The sequence below is a fragment of the Notolepis coatsorum genome, assembly GCF_963971535.1.
Source record: "Notolepis coatsorum genome assembly, chromosome: 5".
NCBI lineage: Eukaryota > Metazoa > Chordata > Actinopteri > Aulopiformes > Paralepididae > Notolepis > Notolepis coatsorum.
In genome coordinates, this window is record NC_140169.1 from 202,627,381 (window position 1) to 202,646,259 (window position 18,879).

At 45.5% G+C, this 18,879-nt stretch overlaps 1 protein-coding gene across 1 annotated transcript in view; it reads right to left on the reverse strand.

Annotated features, from left to right (window-relative positions):
* The window catches only part of rab3gap1 (RAB3 GTPase activating protein subunit 1), a 248,328-nt gene extending 230,024 nt beyond the window's left edge, over positions 1-18,304 (reverse strand). The window contains 7 exon segments of the mRNA XM_084313830.1: positions 560-725; positions 2,304-2,423; positions 11,094-11,172; positions 15,914-16,046; positions 16,185-16,263; positions 18,089-18,144; positions 18,276-18,304. Of these exon segments, the coding sequence (XP_084169956.1) occupies positions 560-725; positions 2,304-2,423; positions 11,094-11,172; positions 15,914-16,046; positions 16,185-16,263; positions 18,089-18,144; positions 18,276-18,296 (654 nt within the window). The 5' untranslated portion in view covers positions 18,297-18,304.
* Positions 18,305-18,879: the final 575 nt, after the last annotated feature.

The following is an 18,879-nucleotide window of genomic DNA, read 5'->3' on the forward strand; positions in this document are numbered from 1 at the left end:
TTCACACACCGACGGCGACCATGCAGGGAGCCAACCAGCTCATCAGGAGCAATTAGGGGTTAAGTGTCTTTGCTCAAGGACACTTACAGGTGCAGCTCAATAAATTATTAGAATATCGTGGAAGAGTTATTTTATTTCAGTAATTCAATTCAAAAAGCGAAACTCACGTAGATTATAGATTCATTACACACAAAGTGAAATATTTCAAGCCTTTATTTGTTTTAATTTAGATTATTATGTCTTACAGCTCATGAAAGCCCAAAATTCTGTATCACCAATAAAAAATAAAAAATAGATGTATTTTTCTTTTGTATATAGAAATGTCGGCCTTCTGAAAAGTATGTTTACTCAGTACTTGGTTGGGGCTCCTTTTGCACAAATGACTGCATCAATACAGCTAAATATATAGACTTTTCCACGATATTCTAATTTATTGAGCTGCACCTGTACACGACACACTGCACGGGAATCAAACCGGGGACCTCCGGATTACCAGACGACTGCTCTCTACCTCCCGATGAGCCACTACTGTCTGTGTGGATCATAATAATAAACTCACTATCTTGGACTTGAAGATGTCGAGCAGGCCGGACAGGTGGTTGTACTGGCCGGGGACCTTGCGGAGGTGGACCATCTCGAAGTCGGTGCGCACGCCCGGACCCTGGCACTCCCCAGTGTACATCCTCCTCCACTTCTGCTGGATCTGCACGAACATGGGCACCTGGCTGCGCACGCGGGACCGAGGGGGGGGGCAGAGAGAGAGGGGGCCATTAATAAAGGAAAAAAGTAGTGTACCGTACGTACAGTGGAAGGGTTTTATGTGGGGTAGTGGGTGGGAGACGCTGGGGCAGCAGCACTGTGGTGCCTCTTTCTTTCTCTCTCAAGGTCTTCTGTTCTGCTGAAGCTACACAGCACCACCCGGTGGACATGAAAGGAACTGCAGGTAGATTGTGGAGGTGGGTGGGGGTCACAGATCCACAGACAGTGAGAGGGACTGGTAATGATCAATCTCACTGATATATTTTGTGATACTCTGGTGAATTTTAAACCACTACAGCTGTAACAGTACATAATTCAGCATATTACTTTCACCCCTCGAAAAAACGAAATTGTATTCTCTCTCTCTCTCTCTCTCTCTCTCTCTCTCTCTCTCTCTCTCTCTCTCTCTCTCTCTCTCTCTCTCTCTCTCTCTCTCTCTCTCTCTCTCTCTCTCTCTCTCTCTCTCTCTCTCTCTCTCTCTCTCTCTCTCTCTCTCTCTCTCTCTCTCTCTCTCTCTCTTCTCTCTCTCTCTCTCTCTCTCTCTCTCTCTCTCTCTCTCTCTCTCCTCTCTCCTCTCTCTCTCTCTCTCTCTCATCTCTCTCTCTCTCTCTCTCCTCTCTCTCTCTCTCTCTCTCTCTCTCTCTCTCTCTCTCTCTCTCTCTCTCTCTCTCTCTCTCTCCTCTCATCTCTCTCTCTCTCTCCTCTCTCAAGGGCCAAGCTGCCATCTCCTTTGCTGCCGTTGGCATAGATACCAAATGACCCGATGCAATCCGAGTTCTAACCGCCCACCGGTTTTTCTATTTTTAAAAAGGTGGGATTGTGTAAGTAGTAGTAGTAAGTATTCAAAGGGTGGATCGGTAAAAAGGGTTTGTGCCGTTCCCAGTCAGTGGTAATAGGCAGCTTTCACGCTGGTCTGAGAACTACCTAATAGGCCAATTTATCTCTGGGTTACAGAGGTCTTACGAAGGAGCATAGAAAAAAAACCCATATAGTTTTCACTCCTTCCACTATTTAATTGATACTCTAAAACACACTTCTCCTTTCTATAATTATAAACTTTTACTTTTTTTCGAAATGATCCAATCAAATATAATAACCCTGTGTCGTCCAGACATCCCGGTTACATGATAGCAGTGGGGGTGTTGTTGCCAAGGATACAGTTACTTAGCAGCAGGGTGTTGCCATAAATACAGTTACCAGGGATTGTTGTTGCCATGGACACACGACTAGCAGCAGAGTGATGTCATAGAAGCTGGTACCTAGGGATGTGGTCAGTAGGGCTCAGCGATATGGAAAATAAAAACCAACATATATACAAGGCTATATATATATATATATATCATGATATAAAAATGATGCTCAGGTATAGAGAAATCATATGTTAAATAATATGATTTTTTCAAATATTCCAGAAACTATTTAACAAATTAGGATTTAAAAAAAAATTAAGACAACAATATCATACACAATAAACCTGATACGACAACAGAGGAAGACAATAAATGATAAATGCTGATATCTCACCCATCCCTACAGTCACTTACCAGCCACTGTTGGCCAGAGAGATGGAGATGGAGCTGAGAAGCAGGTTGCACTTAGACTCGCTGATAATGGCCTCGCAGTTAGTTCCCGGAGAGATGACCAAGAATTCCCGCATGCCATACCTGTGAGCACAGAGAGGGACTACAGTTAGAGAGAGGGCAGACATTTCCATCTGCAAGGTCATAAATACACAGCTATAGACAGATCTCTGTATCTGTGGGCCTGTGGCAGATAACATACTGTATAACTTAAAACATGTGTTTGATCGCAGATCAAGGACTATTCTCTAGTCTAGACTGAGGTCAGGAAAACGCTACAGCAGCTTTAACTCACTGGAGGCCAAACCCGAGATAGTCCGTGTTAACTCGCCATGCTCTGGGCGCCAAACCCGAGAAAATCCGGGTTTTAATCATAAAATCATATTTCTTTTATTAGCAATATCCATTCATTTTTCATCCATCCAGCCTGACGTTATCATTGGGAATGGGTTTGAGCTCGCAAAGGGCAAATACCGCCCCCTATCGTCTCCCGGATGGTATTGTACATCATTGGATTGGATTGGTTGGGACTGTGCAGCAAAAAAATTAGTCCGGTCCAGGTTTTACTTCTCGGGCATGCAGCTGGATACCATTGCATTGACTGTGGGGACTGTGAGCAGCGTGGATCTATGTGTTTTTGGATATAACGTTGGATCAATAAACGCGATCAATATTTGGAATGGCAATCAGGAATTGGATTAATCTTTTTGCATGACATCAGATGTGAGGTAAGGCCTTTATGTTACGAGTCTTGGGGTAATCAGAGGTTCCTATCACCGCCATCGGTGTGTGTGTGTGTGTGTGTGTGTGTGTGTGTGTGTGTGTGTGTGTGTGTGTGTGTGTGTGTGTGTGTGTGTGTGTGTGTGTGTGGTGCGCCGACCAAAGTACGGAGAACCGATTTTTCAGACCCTGCTGCTCTTTGTGCATAAGTACACATATAATAGCGATAATCTAGCATTTATTTGAAAACTATTAATAAATAAAGCGACAAATGGCACGATTTCTAAGGAAATACATTTAAGCTCGATTTGATGGGGTTTAGTGAGATGAGACAGAACGCTCTAGAAATATATTGATATTCATCACGGTATAAAATGGAAATGTATGTATGAAAAAATTATCTGTTTCATGCATGTTGACTGGAAGCAACTCATTGACGACCACTGTGTTATTTAGATCTATTGCTATTATATTTTATATGTTTGATGCACTCGCAAATAAGTCCTTTCCTCCATTGGATACAGCGTTGGCCCAGAAGGGCATCAGCAGAGGGCGCTGTTGGCCCTGAAAGAGTTAAGGCCAACAGAGAGGCTAGAGCAGCCTTAAGGCCAACACAGAGAGAGAGACTACAGCAGCCTTAAGACCAACACAGAGAGAGAGGCTACAGCAGCCTTAAGACCAACACAGAGAGAGGCTACAGCAGCCTTAAGGCCAACAGAGAGAGGCTACAGCAGCCTTAAGGCCAACACAGAGAGAGGCTACAGCAGCCTTAAGGCCAACACAGAGAGAGAGAAGCTACAGCAGCCTTAAGACCAACACAGAGAGAGGCTACAGCAGCCTTAAGACCAACACACAGAGAGAGAGGCTACAGCAGCCTTAAGACCAACACAGAGAGAGGCTACAGCAGCCTTAAGACCAACACACAGAGAGAGAGAGGCTACAGCAGCCTTAAGACCAACAGAGAGAGAGAAGCTACAGCAGCCTTAAGACCAACACAGAGAGAGAGAGTCTACAGCAGCCTTAAGACCAACACACAGAGAGAGAGAGGCTACAGCAGCCTTAAGACCAACACAGAGAGAGAGGCTACAGCAGCCTTAAGACCAACACAGAGAGAGAGAGTCTACAGCAGCCTTAAGACCAACACAGAGAGAGGCTACAGCAGCCTTAAGGCCAACAGAGAAAGGCTACAGCAGCCTTAAGGCCAATAGAGAGAGATAGGCTACAGCAGCCTTAAGACCAACACAGAGAGAGAGGCTACAGCAGCCTTAAGACCAACAGAGAGAGAGAGGCTACAGCAGCCTTAAGACAAACACAGAGAGAGAGAGGCTACAGAAGCCTTAAGACCAACACAGAGAGAGGCTACAGCAGCCTTGAGACCAACAGAGAGAGAGGCTACAGCAGCCTTAAGGCCAACACAGAGAGAGAGAGAAGCTACAGCAGCCTTAAGACCAACACAGAGAGAGAGAGAAGCTACAGCAGCCTTAAGACCAACACAGAGAGAGAGAGCCTACAGCAGCCTTAAGACCAACACAGAGAGTCTACAGCAGCCTTAAGACCAACACAGAGAGTCTACAGCAGCCTTAAGACCAACACACAGAGAGAGAGAGGCTACAGCAGCCTTAAGACCAACACAGAGAGAGAGAGTCTACAGCAGCCTTAAGACCAACACAGAGAGAGAGGCTACAGCAGCCTTAAGACCAACAGAGAGAGGCTACAGCAGCCTTAAGGCCAATAGAGAGAGAGAGGCTACAGCAGCCTTAAGACCAACACAGAGAGAGAGAGGCTACAGCAGCCTTAAGACCAACACAGAGAGAGAAGCTACAGCAGCCTTAAGACCAACAGAGAGAGAGGCTACAGCAGCCTTAAGACCAACAGAGAGAGAGGCTACAGCAGCCTTAAGACCAACACAGAGAGAGAGTCTACAGCAGCCTTAAGACCAACACAGAGAGAGAGGCTACAGCAGCCTTAAGACCAACAGAGAGAGAGAGGCTACAGCAGCCTTAAGGCCAACAGAGAGAGAGAGTCTACAGCAGCATTAAGACCAACACAGAGAGAGAAAGGCTACAGCAGCCTTAAGACCAACACAGAGAGAGGCTACAGCAGCCTTAAGACCAACAGAGAGAGAGGCTACAGCAGCCTTAAGACCAACACAGAGAGAGAAGCTACAGCAGCCTTAAGACCAACAGAGAGAGAGAGGCTACAGCAGCCTTAAGACCAACACAGAGAGAGAGAGGCTACAGCAGCCTTAAGACCAACACAGAGAGAGAGAGGCTACAGCAGCCTTAAGACCAACACAGAGAGAGAAGCTACAGCAGCCTTAAGACCAACAGAGAGAGAGGCTACAGCAGCCTTAAGACCAACACAGAGAGAGAGAGGCTACAGCAGCCTTGAGACCAACAGAGAGAGAGGCTACAGCAGCCTTAAGGCCAACAGAGAGAGAGGCTACAGCAGCCTTAAGGCCAACACAGAGAGAGAGGCTACAGCAGCCTTAAGACCAACACAGAGAGAGAGGCTACAGCAGCCTTAAGGCCAACAGAGAGAGAGAGGCTACAGCAGCCTTAAGACCAACACAGAGAGAGAGAGGCTACAGCAGCCTTGAGACCAACAGAGAGAGAGGCTACAGCAGCCTTAAGACCAACACAGAGAGAGGCTACAGCAGCCTTAAGACCAACACAGAGAGGCTACAGCAGCCTTGAGACAAACACAGAGAGAGAGAGGCTACAGCAGCCTTAAGACCAACACAGAGAGAGAGAGGGTACAGCAGCCTTAAGACCAACACACAGAGAGAGAGAGGCTACAGAAGCCTTAAGACCAACACAGAGAGAGAGGCTACAGCAGCCTTAAGACCAACACACAGAGAGAGAGAGGCTACAGCAGCCTTAAGACCAACACAGAGAGAGAGGCTACAGCAGCCTTAAGACCAACACAGAAAGAGGCTACAGCAGCCTTAAGACCAACAGAGAGAGGCTACAGCAGCCTTAAGACCAACACAGAGAGAGAGGCTACAGCAGCCTTAAGACCAACAGAGAGAGAGGCTACAGCAGCCTTAAGGCCAACAGAGAGAGAGAGAGGCTACAGCAGCCTTAAGACCAACAGAGAGAGGCTACAGCAGCCTTAAGACCAACACACAGAGAGAGAGAGGCTACAGCAGCCTTAAGACCAACACAGAGAGAGAGAAGCTACAGCAGCCTTAAGACCAACAGAGAGAGAGGCTACAGCAGCCTTAAGACCAACACAGAGAGAGAGGCTACAGCAGCCTTAAGACCAACACACAGAGAGAGGCTACAGCAGCCTTAAGGCCAACAGAGAGAGAGGCTACAGCAGCCTTAAGACCAACAGAGAGAGAGGCTACAGCAGCCTTAAGACCAACACAGAGAGAGAGGCTACAGCAGCCTTAAGACCAACACAGAGAGAGAGGCTACAGCAGCCTTAAGACCAACACAGAGAGAGAGGCTACAGCAGCCTTAAGGCCAACACAGAGAGAGAGAGGCTACAGCAGCCTTAAGACCAACACAGAGAGGCTACAGCAGCCTTAAGGCCAACACAGAGAGGCTACAGCAGCCTTAAGACCAACACAGAGAGAGAGGCTACAGCAGCCTTAAGACCAACACAGAGAGAGAGAGGCTACAGCAGCCTTAAGACCAACAGAGAGAGAGAGGCTACAGCAGCCTTAAGACCAACAGAGAGGCTACAGCAGCCTTAAGACCAACACAGAGAGAGAGGCTACAGCAGCCTTAAGACCAACAGAGAGAGGCTACAGCAGCCTTAAGACCAACAGAGAGAGAGAGGCTACAGCAGCCTTAAGACCAACAGAGAGGCTACAGCAGCCTTAAGACCAACACAGAGAGAGAGGCTACAGCAGCCTTAAGACCAACACAGAGAGAGAGGCTACAGCAGCCTTAAGACCAACAGAGAGAGGCTACAGCAGCCTTAAGACCAACAGAGAGAGAGAGAGGCTACAGCAGCCTTAAGACCAACACAGAGAGAGAGGCTACAGCAGCCTTAAGACCAACACAGAGAGAGGCTACAGCAGCCTTAAGACCAACACACAGAGAGGCTACAGCAGCCTTAAGACCAACACAGAGAGAGAGGCTACAGCAGCCTTAAGACCAACACAGAGAGAGAGGCTACAGCAGCCTTAAGACCAACACAGAGAGAGGCTACAGCAGCCTTAAGACCAACACAGAGAGAGAGGCTACAGCAGCCTTAAGACCAACACAGAGAGAGGCTACAGCAGCCTTAAGACCAACACACAGAGAGGCTACAGCAGCCTTAAGACCAACACAGAGAGAGAGGCTACAGCAGCCTTAAGACCAACACAGAGAGAGAGGCTACAGCAGCCTTAAGACCAACACAGAGAGAGAGGCTACAGCAGCCTTAAGGCCAACAGAGAGAGGCTACAGCAGCCTTAAGACCAACACAGAGAGAGAGGCTACAGCAGCCTTACGACCAACACAGAGAGAGAGAGGCTACAGCAGCCTTAAGACCAACACAGAGAGAGAGAGGCTACAGCAGCCTTAAGACCAACACAGAGAGGCTACAGCAGCCTTAAGACCAACACAGAGAGTCTACAGCAGCCTTAAGACAAACACAGAGAGAGGCTACAGCAGCCTTAAGACCAACAGAGAGAGAGGCTACAGCAGCCTTAAGGCCAACACAGAGAGAGAGAGGCTACAGCAGCCTTAAGACCAACACAGAGAGGCTACAGCAGCCTTAAGACCAACACAGAGAGGCTACAGCAGCCTTAAGGCCAACACAGAGAGGCTACAGCAGCCTTAAGACCAACACACAGAGAGAGAGAGGCTACAGCAGCCTTAAGACCAACACAGAGAGAGGCTACAGCAGCCTTAAGACCAACAGAGAGAGAGAGGCTACAGCAGCCTTAAGACCAACACAGAGAGAGAGGCTACAGCAGCCTTAAGACCAACACAGAGAGAGAGAGAGGCTACAGCAGCCTTAAGACCAACAGAGAGGCTACAGCAGCCTTAAGACCAACACAGAGAGAGAGAGAGGCTACAGCAGCCTTAAGACCAACACAGAGAGAGAGAGAGGCTACAGCAGCCTTAAGACCAACAGAGAGGCTACAGCAGCCTTAAGACCAACAGAGAGGCTACAGCAGCCTTAAGACCAACACAGAGAGAGAGGCTACAGCAGCCTTAAGGCCAACACAGAGAGAGAGGCTACAGCAGCCTTAAGACCAACACAGAGAGAGAGGCTACAGCAGCCTTAAGACCAACACAGAGAGAGAGGCTACAGCAGCCTTAAGACCAACACAGAGAGAGAGGCTACAGCAGCCTTAAGACCAACACAGAGAGAGAGGCTACAGCAGCCTTAAGACCAACAGAGAGGCTACAGCAGCCTTAAGACCAACACAGAGAGAGGCTACAGCAGCCTTAAGACCAACAGAGAGAGAGGCTACAGCAGCCTTACGACCAACACAGAGAGAGAGGCTACAGCAGCCTTAAGACCAACAGAGAGAGAGAAGCTACAGCAGCCTTAAGACCAACACAGAGAGAGAGAAGCTACAGCAGCCTTAAGATCAACACAGAGAGAGAGGCTACAGCAGCCTTAAGACCAACAGAGAGGCTACAGCAGCCTTAAGACCAACACAGAGAGAGAGAGGCTACAGCAGCCTTAAGGCCAACACAGAGAGAGAGAGGCTACAGCAGCCTTAAGACCAACACAGAGAGAGGCTACAGCAGCCTTAAGACCAACAGAGAGAGAGAGAGGCTACAGCAGCCTTAAGACCAACACAGAGAGAGAGGCTACAGCAGCCTTAAGGCCAACAGAGAGAGAGAGGCTACAGCAGCCTTAAGACCAACACAGAGAGAGAGAGGCTACAGCAGCCTTAAGACCAACACAGAGAAAGGCTACAGCAGCCTTAAGACCAACAGAGAGAGAGGCTACAGCAGCCTTAAGACCAACACAGAGAGAGAGAGGCTACAGCAGCCTTAAGACCAACACAGAGAGAGAGGCTACAGCAGCCTTAAGACCAACACAGAGAAAGGCTACAGCAGCCTTAAGGCCAACACAGAGAGAGGCTACAGCAGCCTTACGACCAACAGAGAGAGGCTACAGCAGCCTTAAGACCAACACAGAGAGAGAGAGGCTACAGCAGCCTTAAGACCAACACAGAGAGAGAGGCTACAGCAGCCTTAAGACCAACACAGAGAAAGGCTACAGCAGCCTTAAGGCCAACACAGAGAGAGGCTACAGCAGCCTTAAGACCAACAGAGAGAGGCTACAGCAGCCTTAAGACCAACACAGAGAGAGAGAGGCTACAGCAGCCTTAAGACCAACACAGAGAAAGGCTACAGCAGCCTTAAGACCAACAGAGAGAGAGGCTACAGCAGCCTTAAGACCAACACAGAGAGAGAGAGGCTACAGCAGCCTTAAGACCAACACAGAGAGAGAGAGGCTACAGCAGCCTTAAGACCAACACAGAGAGAGAGAGGCTACAGCAGCCTTAAGACCAACACAGAGAGAGAGAGGCTACAGCAGCCTTAAGACCAACACAGAGAGAGAGAGGCTACAGCAGCCTTAAGACCAACACAGAGAGAGAGAGGCTACAGCAGCCTTAAGACCAACACAGAGAAAGGCTACAGCAGCCTTAAGGCCAACACAGAGAAAGGCTACAGCAGCCTTACGACCAACACAGAGAGAGGCTACAGCAGCCTTAAGACCAACACAGAGAGAGAGGCTACAGCAGCCTTAAGACCAACACAGAGAGAGAGGCTACAGCAGCCTTAAGGCCAACACAGAGAGAGAGGCTACAGCAGCCTTAAGACCAACACAGAAAGAGGCTACAGCAGCCTTAAGACCAACACAGAGAGAGAGGCTACAGCAGCCTTAAGACCAACAGAGAGAGAGGCTACAGCAGCCTTAAGACCAACACAGAGAGAGAGGCTACAGCAGCCTTAAGACCAACACACAGAGAGAGGCTACAGCAGCCTTGAGACCAACACAGAGAGAGAGAGGCTACAGCAGCCTTAAGACCAACACAGAGAGAGAGAGGCTACAGCAGCCTTAAGACCAACACAGAGAGAGAGTCTACAGCAGCCTTAAGACCAACACAGAGAGAGAGAGGCTACAGCAGCCTTAAGATCAACACAGAGAGAGGCTACAGCAGCCTTAAGACCAACACAGAGAGAGGCTACAGCACAGCAGCCTTAAGACCAACAGAGAGAGAGAGGCTACAGCAGCCTTAAGGCCAACACAGAGAGAGAGGCTACAGCAGCCTTAAGGCCAACACAGAGAGAGGCTACAGCAGCCTTAAGACCAACACAGAGAGTCTACAGCAGCCTTAAGACCAACACAGAGAGAGAGGCTACAGCAGCCTTAAGGCCAACAGAGAGAGGCTACAGCAGCCTTAAGACCAACAGAGAGAGAGGCTACAGCAGCCTTAAGACCAACAGAGAGAGAGGCTACAGCAGCCTTAAGACCAACAGAGAGAGAGGCTACAGCAGCCTTACGACCAACAGAGAGAGAGGCTACAGCAGCCTTAAGACCAACACAGAGAGAGGCTACAGCAGCCTTAAGACCAACACAGAGAGAGGCTACAGCAGCCTTACGACCAACAGAGAGAGAGGCTACAGCAGCCTTAAGACCAACACAGAGAGAGGCTACAGCAGCCTTAAGACCAACACAGAGAGAGGCTACAGCAGCCTTACGACCAACAGAGAGAGAGGCTACAGCAGCCTTAAGACCAACACAAGTTGCCGCCGCTCATGTTTTTTTCCCTTGCTTATTTCCCAGCCTCCTCGTCATAGTTATATTGCGCCCTCTATCTGTTCATTGAAACATGCTTTGAAAATACACCATTCTGGTGATGGCTACAATGTAATAAGAGACGGACAACATTGTAACATATCATCGTTTGATGGTAGATCGAGTACATGTCTCGTGTTCGAGTAAATCCTTAACGATCGATCAATTGATCTTCGATTAATTGTTAACATCCCTAAGTACTACTGTGACTCATTCTCTTGAATGAAGAAAGGGTCCGCTTAGAGTTGTTAGGGACAATGGACTTACCATCTGACCAGGCAGTGGGCTCGGGGAGGGAAGTCATTGTTCATACACAGCAGGTCTTGCATAGCCAAGGGAAAGGCATCTGAACACAGAGAACAGAGTTGTGTCAATGAAGCAGGAGAAGATTACTTTGTCAATGTGCACAAGGGAATTGAAACGTGTCTTTTTACATATCCCTCCTAGTTACACATACACTGTCCTCATATCCCTCCTAGTTACACTTATACAACGGCATGCAAATTTCTCGATTCTGATTGGCTGAAACAGTCATTTTACACGTCTTTATTGGCAACAATTCCACGCTGCTGGCCCAGGACCCGCCCACAACCGAACCACATCACATCACTCCGCCGGATCACAAGAAGGTGGACAATAATCTTTACAAATGGATATGTTGATAGCGACTAAACGACTAAATATCAAGCGATTCTGTCACAGCGAATGTCTTAGTCGTTTAAACAATGTTGGATGATGTAATTGATGGGTCTTGAATCATTCTGTAACAAAAGAAAAATCGCGGATTGATTGATTGATTAATTTACAATTTTTTTTTCAATTTCTTTTTCCTTTCGACTGTCAGCGCTCGCTCTAGTCTCCACCCACCGCCACACCCCCCCCCCCACACACACACGCACGCACGCACACACACACACGCACACACACACACACACACACTCTGCCTGCAATAGTCAGACTGAGAGAGCTGGGTGCTGCGCTGTTCTAAGTGAGCATGGCCTATTGAGTTGATTGATTGATTGATTGCTAATTTTATTACTGTACGCTTGGTTTCCAACTGGTTAAGTTTAGGCCCTCTACAGTAGGTTTAAAAAAATAAATAAAAGAATAGGGCGAAGAAAACGTTTTTTTCCTATAGGGCAAAGAAAACTTTTTAATTTGTTTTACCTACTTTATATAGAAGCATCTAAGAATGAAGTTCTATGGAAAGTAGGTCTGCATTCCCTTAACAATTGTGTGTATTGAGCCGTACTGTATTGTACCCATTCTGCATCTGGTAATAAAATGTCAATCAATCATTCCAATAATACACAGTTGGATGTGTTAGTTGGTTGGATGCACTTCAAGCTGCTTCCACATGAGGCAACTTCTCTCAATCATTCCAATAATACACAGTTGGATGTGTTAGTTTGGTTGGATGCACTTCAAGCTGCTTCCACATGGAGGCAACTTGTCTTTTTTGTAGTTGTGGGAACTACTTTTTCTGGCGGATGTTTTTTTCAATAAATCTTCGATTAATGTGTGTTTATTGTATAGAAATAAGGTTGGATGAATCTGGCAGTTGTATAAAAGCTTTACACCACTTGCAGTCGTGATTTGTGAACATTAACCATGCCTAGGGGGGTCTAACGACCCTCGGCTGCGCCTCGGGCCTAACGACCACCCCTAGGCATGGTTTATTGTTCACAAACCACTCCTGCGCGTGATGTAATGCTTAAATACACTGTCCTCATATCCCTCCTAGTTACACATACACACACTGTCCTCATATCCATATCCCTCCTAGTTACACATACACAGTCCTCATATCCATCCCATATCAAAACAGAGTCCATTCTCTTCGGTTCAAATAACAAACTCAGCAAGACCGACGGCTTCTCAGTTACAGTGGGTGACAATATTGTCACAAGGAAAGATGAAATTACCTACCTGGGTTCCATCATAGAGGCTAATCTTTCCTGTGACAAAATGGCATCCAATGTAATAAAAAAAGTCAACCAACAAACTCGATTCTTGTACCGGATCTCCTCTCTGGTAAACAAGAATACCCTGAAGACTCTGGCAGGAGCACTCATTCAAGGGTACTACGACTATGCTTGCACCTCATGGTACCAAAGCACCTCAAAGGCACTAAAAACTAAATTACAAACATCTCAAAACAAACTGGTCGACCTTACTCCTAGAACCCACCTCACCCCTGCCCACTTTGACAACCTAGGATGGCTTAGAGTAGACGACAGAGTACAGCAACTTGCAATGGGCCTGGTCTACAAGATACACTACACGACAAAGGGACCCATGTACCTGTCGAAATACTTCCCAAAGGTCAGTGAATACCACGATCACAACACCAGAGGGAGCTCCACAAATCATGTTAAACCCAGATTCGGCTCAAACAAGGGACTAAACACGTTTCGCAATTATGCCACATCAATGTGGAACGCCCTACCCAAAGCTGTAAAGAAATGTGAATCACTACCCACTTTCAAAAACGCTCTCAAAGAACACCTACGGGAGACTGAAATTCGAAACTGGCCCCTGCAAATGTCCTAACCCAACCCCCTCCAATGTACAGTAAATGACCAAGTATGGCTTTGTCAATATTCCAATGTACAGTGTACAGTGCAATTGACTAGTAGCAAAGTGGCCAGCAAATAGGAGGGTTATGTTAGGATATATCCACATCCTAGACTAAATAAAGGGTGTCGGTCACAGAGAACGGCTTTGGTCATTACATAGGCTAATCAAACCCGAGTCCTCTACAAAAAATAATAAGACAGAAGAAGTCACATTCCATTATAGCCCCGGCCCCTGGTTCAACAGCTTCTATACTTTACTATGGTATGATATGTTGCAATACAAAACAATCCTCTTGAAATCTGTCTTGGTGTTGATAAGTCTGCTTAAAAGGAACACACCAACATTATGGGATAATGGACTTACCATTTTCTCCAGAGTCAGACAAGAAGATAAAATACCAATTTCCTCTCTGTGCGTTCAATAGAAAGCTATCCTACCCAGAGCTGTAAAGGAATGTGAATCACTACCCACTTTCAAAAACACTATCAAAGAGCACCTACGAGAGACTGCAATTCGAAACTGGCCCCTGTAAATGTCCTAACGCAACTCCCTCCAATGTACAATAAATGTCCTATTAAACCCAATAATACACGAGACCCTCTTCTTGGGACCAAGTAAGGTTTCGTCGATAATCCAATGTACAGTTACCCCCCCCCCCCCCACCTCCAATGTACAGTTCCCACCCCACCTACCCAACACCCCCCTCCACCCCACCTACCAACCTCCTACCTACCAACCTCCTCCAATGTACAGTTTCTTCGTCAAATGTATATACTATTTTTGTATCACAAACAGTACTGCATTTGTAAATCTGGTATGTCATAAATGTATAGATGTAGCAGTACTGTCTATCTGTATGTCATGTATGTCATATGATGAATTGAAAATGGGGGACCCTGATGTAAACAAGACGAAAGTCTTTCTCTGGTCTGCATCCCCTTAACAATTGTGTGTTATTGAGCCGTACTGTCTTGTTGTACCCATTCTGCAATCTGTTAATAAAATGTTCAATCAATCAATCCAGCTGCAAGATAGCATAGCTTAGCACAAATTAATGGAAGCGGATACGGACCAGCTAGCCTAGCTGCTGGCCAGAAACATCTCTCCCGGACTTTTTAGCTAGGCTAGTGGTCCGTATCTGCTTTCTACTGAACGCACAGAGAGGATATTGTTGGTATCTATCTTCTTGATATGATATGATATGATACATTTATTTATATTGCGCCCCTCAACCAATAGTTACATCGGTGCGGGGCGCGTGCATCCCGGGAGAGAAATAGAAACAAACAAAAAAGACAGGAACAATACGAAAAACAGAAAAAAATACAGGCAGTCCAACCAATCAGATAGAGAACAGACAGACATAATACACCACACATACAACATTACAAAAAACTAGCTCATGGATTGTTTATGGCGAATAGGTGGGTTTTGAGCATGGCCTTCTTCTTCTTGTCTGACTCTGTAGAAGATGTAACCAGAACCCCCACCACCACCCACTGAAATGTCTGTTCCGTGGCACACCAAAAGGGGTGAATGTGATACATATATTAATATAATAGTTGGAACATCACTGACCTAGCACAGGGATTTACAGTAAGTGTAGGTGCAGAATTTACTCAGAGTAGAAAACACTACGCAATGAGCAGACATGGTCACCAGCAATCTGAGTCTGATGTGTGCTCATTTGCATACATTAATGCGGTTAAATACCAGTTACAAAAAACAGAGGCTATATCTGACATATGGATTGTATCCTGGATACTGCCAAGGAAACTAAAGAAGGAAGGGCCATTACTAGGGGTGTAACAATGCATCGATTAATCGAAATGCATCGATTCTAATGTGACGATTCAACTGCATCGATTTGAATATTAGAATCGATTATAATCGAAATAAAAAATAAAGAAAATTATGGGTTTTTTTTGTGTATTGTTTTTATTGACCTATAGTCCATTCATGCTGAGTGAATCAGTTCCCCCAGCCACATTTGTGTATTCACATTTTTGGGGGGAATTAACTGATAGAAAATTAATCGAAAATGTATCGAAAATTAATCGAATCATGGTCAAATGAAGAGATTTCATGATGCATTGAATCGTTGCCTGAATAATCGTAATCAAAATTAATCGTTGTGAGGTTGCATCGTTACACCCCTAGCCATTACGTCACTGTGTAGCGCATGAACGCACATTGGTGCCAAGTGTGAAAACGTTCAGTTCGGCCAACATTGAGTTAAATGGTATCGCCATCTCTTCGTCATTTAAACCTCGGATGTCCGAATCATCTGCAATTTGTTGCATTGTTAACTAGCTAACGTTTGATATATTGGTTGATGTATATTTCCTCAAATAGCTGGTGTATTTGGCTTCTCCATGAATCTCCCATAGGCTTCAATCCTAGAACTGGCACCAAGCAGAGCATAGAACACTGGTGTTCTGACGTAATGACTCTTCCTTCTTTTATAGTTTCCTTGGAAACTGTGTTAAGCCAAAGCATCACTCTACCCTCTTCAGGTTCCTCCTTTCCATCGCCTTCATCACACTCCTGCTTCAGGTAATGGTGAGTTATGGAGAATTTAAAGTCTGCAAAGTTGATCTCCTGAGATTTTTCTTCCCAGGTGCCTGTGGTGTATTCACCCTGTGTTGAAGAAGAGCAATGAATTCATGAGGATTTTTGCCAGATCGGTAGCGTATGTGTGCAGTGCTATTACAGTGTTATTATTATTATTATTATTATTATTATTATTATTAGGGGGGAAATACATTAAGGGTTTACCTTGTCTGGGGACGACTTGCCCACAGAGCTTCCAATCAATTTCCAGTCATTGAGCACTTCCTCTACTCGAGACACAAACCTGCAAGCGAATAAGAGATATTCTGTTTTACTGCGGGACACTAGGTGTAAACGCACACAGTGTACTTGTCAGATTGACCTATCCAGACAGCAACACACACACACACACATGACACACCACACACACACCTAGACCAAATAATGTACACACACACACCTAGACCAAATAATGTACACACACACACACACACACACACCATCCATCCTAGAGGCTAATCTTTCCTGTGACAAAATGGCATCCAATGTAATAAAAAAAAGTCAACCAACGAACGCGATTCTTGTACCGGATCTCCTCTCTGGTAAACAAGAATACCCTGAAGACTCTAGCAGGAGCACTCATTCAAGGGTACTACGACTATGCTTGAACCTCATGGTACCAAAGCACCTCAAAGGCACTAAAAAACAAATTACAAACATCTCAAAACAAGCTAGTCAGACTACTGCTTGACCTGACTCCTAGAACCCACCTCACCCCTGCCCACTTTGACAACCTAGGATGGCTTAGAGTAGACGACAGAGTACAGCAACTTGCAATGGGCCTGGTCTACAAGATACACTACGCGACCAAGGTACCCATGTACATGTCAAAATACTTCCCAAAGGTCAGTGAATACCACGATCACAACACCAGAGGGAGCTCCACAAATCATGTAAAACCCAGATTCGGCTCAAACAAGGGACTAAACACGTTTCGCAATTATGCCACATCAATGTGGAATGCCCTACCTAAAGCTGTAAAGGAATGTGAATCACTACCCACTTTCAAAAACACTCTCAAAAAACACCTACGTGAGACTGCAATTCGAAACTGGCCCCTACAAATGTCCTAACCTAGTTGTACAGTAAATGACCAAGTAAGGCTTTGTCAGTATTCCAATGTACAGTGTAAAATGTGTGTGTGTCCCCTACCCAACCCCCCCCCCACCTCCAATGTACAGCCCTCACCCACCCACCCAACCCCACCCACCCAACCTCCTCCAATGTACAGTTTCTATGCCAAATGTATATACACTCTTTTTCTGGACACTTTTGTATCACAAACAGTACTGTATTTGCAAATCTGATATGTCATAAATGTATAGATGTAGCAGTACTGTCTATCTGTATGTCATGTATGTCATAAATTATATGTTATGATGAATTGAAAATGGGGGACCCTGATGTAAACAAGACGAAAGTCTTTCTCTGGTCTGCATCCCCTTAACAATTGTATGTACTGAGCTGTACTGTACTGTACCCATTCTGCAATCTGTTAATAAACTTTTCAATCAATCAATCAAACACACCTAGACCAAATAATGTACACACACACCTAGACCAAATAATGTACACACACACACCTAGACCAAATAATGTATGTACACTCACACACACACCTAGACCAAATAATGTACACACACACCTAGACCAAATAATGTACACACACACCTAGACCAAATAATGTATGTACACACACACACACACACACACACACACACACACACACACACACAAAATAATGTACACACACAGGTCTAGGTGTGTGTGTGGGCAACTCTACTTAAATAGGTAACGTCAGCATGATACGATACTGTCGTGGCTGCATTATATTCAGACAAGATGATCGATATGAGATGAGAGACAGACATGATGACAGCTAGCCTAACAACAGTAGCTTCTATAGCAACGTTACTTGCAATAATACTCTTCGCTGCGCACGGACACAGAGGGGGAATTACTAACGTCAGTTGATTCAATTCAGAGACTGTTGATTGTCTGTAATAATAGCAGATCGCCACATATGGGACTAACGTTAGCTGGGTGAGTTAACGTTAACTAGGTGCTACCTTTCCCACTCTGACGCGGTGGTGAAGTCGGTGATCTCGAACACCTCCGACTCGGGCTGTAAGAGAGTTAATTGTTCAAAAAACGTGTGTTCAGTTTTTAACAGTTGTTGGTTTTTAATAAAGATAATTGTTAGCTACTTTGACAAACAGATACAGTCCCAAAACATATAAGTTCAAGAGTACTCACATCACTGTCTGCAGCCATCATCAATTCCTGTTTACGTTTCTCCTATTCGCGTTGCATTGTGGGGTTTGTAATGATGTCAGACATGACACTTGTCACGTGTTGAATCAGATCAGAGCAATAGGGGGTATCTGCAGAGCCGCAGAGCCAGGCTGGACGGGTATAAGTGGTCTGGACAAGTATAAGGTTATCAGAAACCATCTCTGATGTTATGTTCACTGCGAAAAGATATTATACAGGTGCAGCTCAATAAATTAGAATATAGTGGAAAAGTCTATATATTTCGCTGTATTGATGCAGTAATTTGTGCAAAATGAGCCCCAACCAAGTACTGAGTGAACATACACGAACATACTTTTCAGAAGGCCGACATTTCTAAAGAAAAATACATATATTTTTTATTGGTGATACAGAAGTTTGGGCTTTCATGAGCTGTAAGACATAATCATCAAAATTAAAACAAATAAAGGCTTGAAATATTTCACTTTGTGTGTAATGAATCTATAATCTACAAGAGTTTCGCTTTTTGAATTGAATTACTGAAATAAAATAACTTTTCCACGATATTCTAATTTATCGAGCTGCACCTGTATAGGCTACCTGCCTA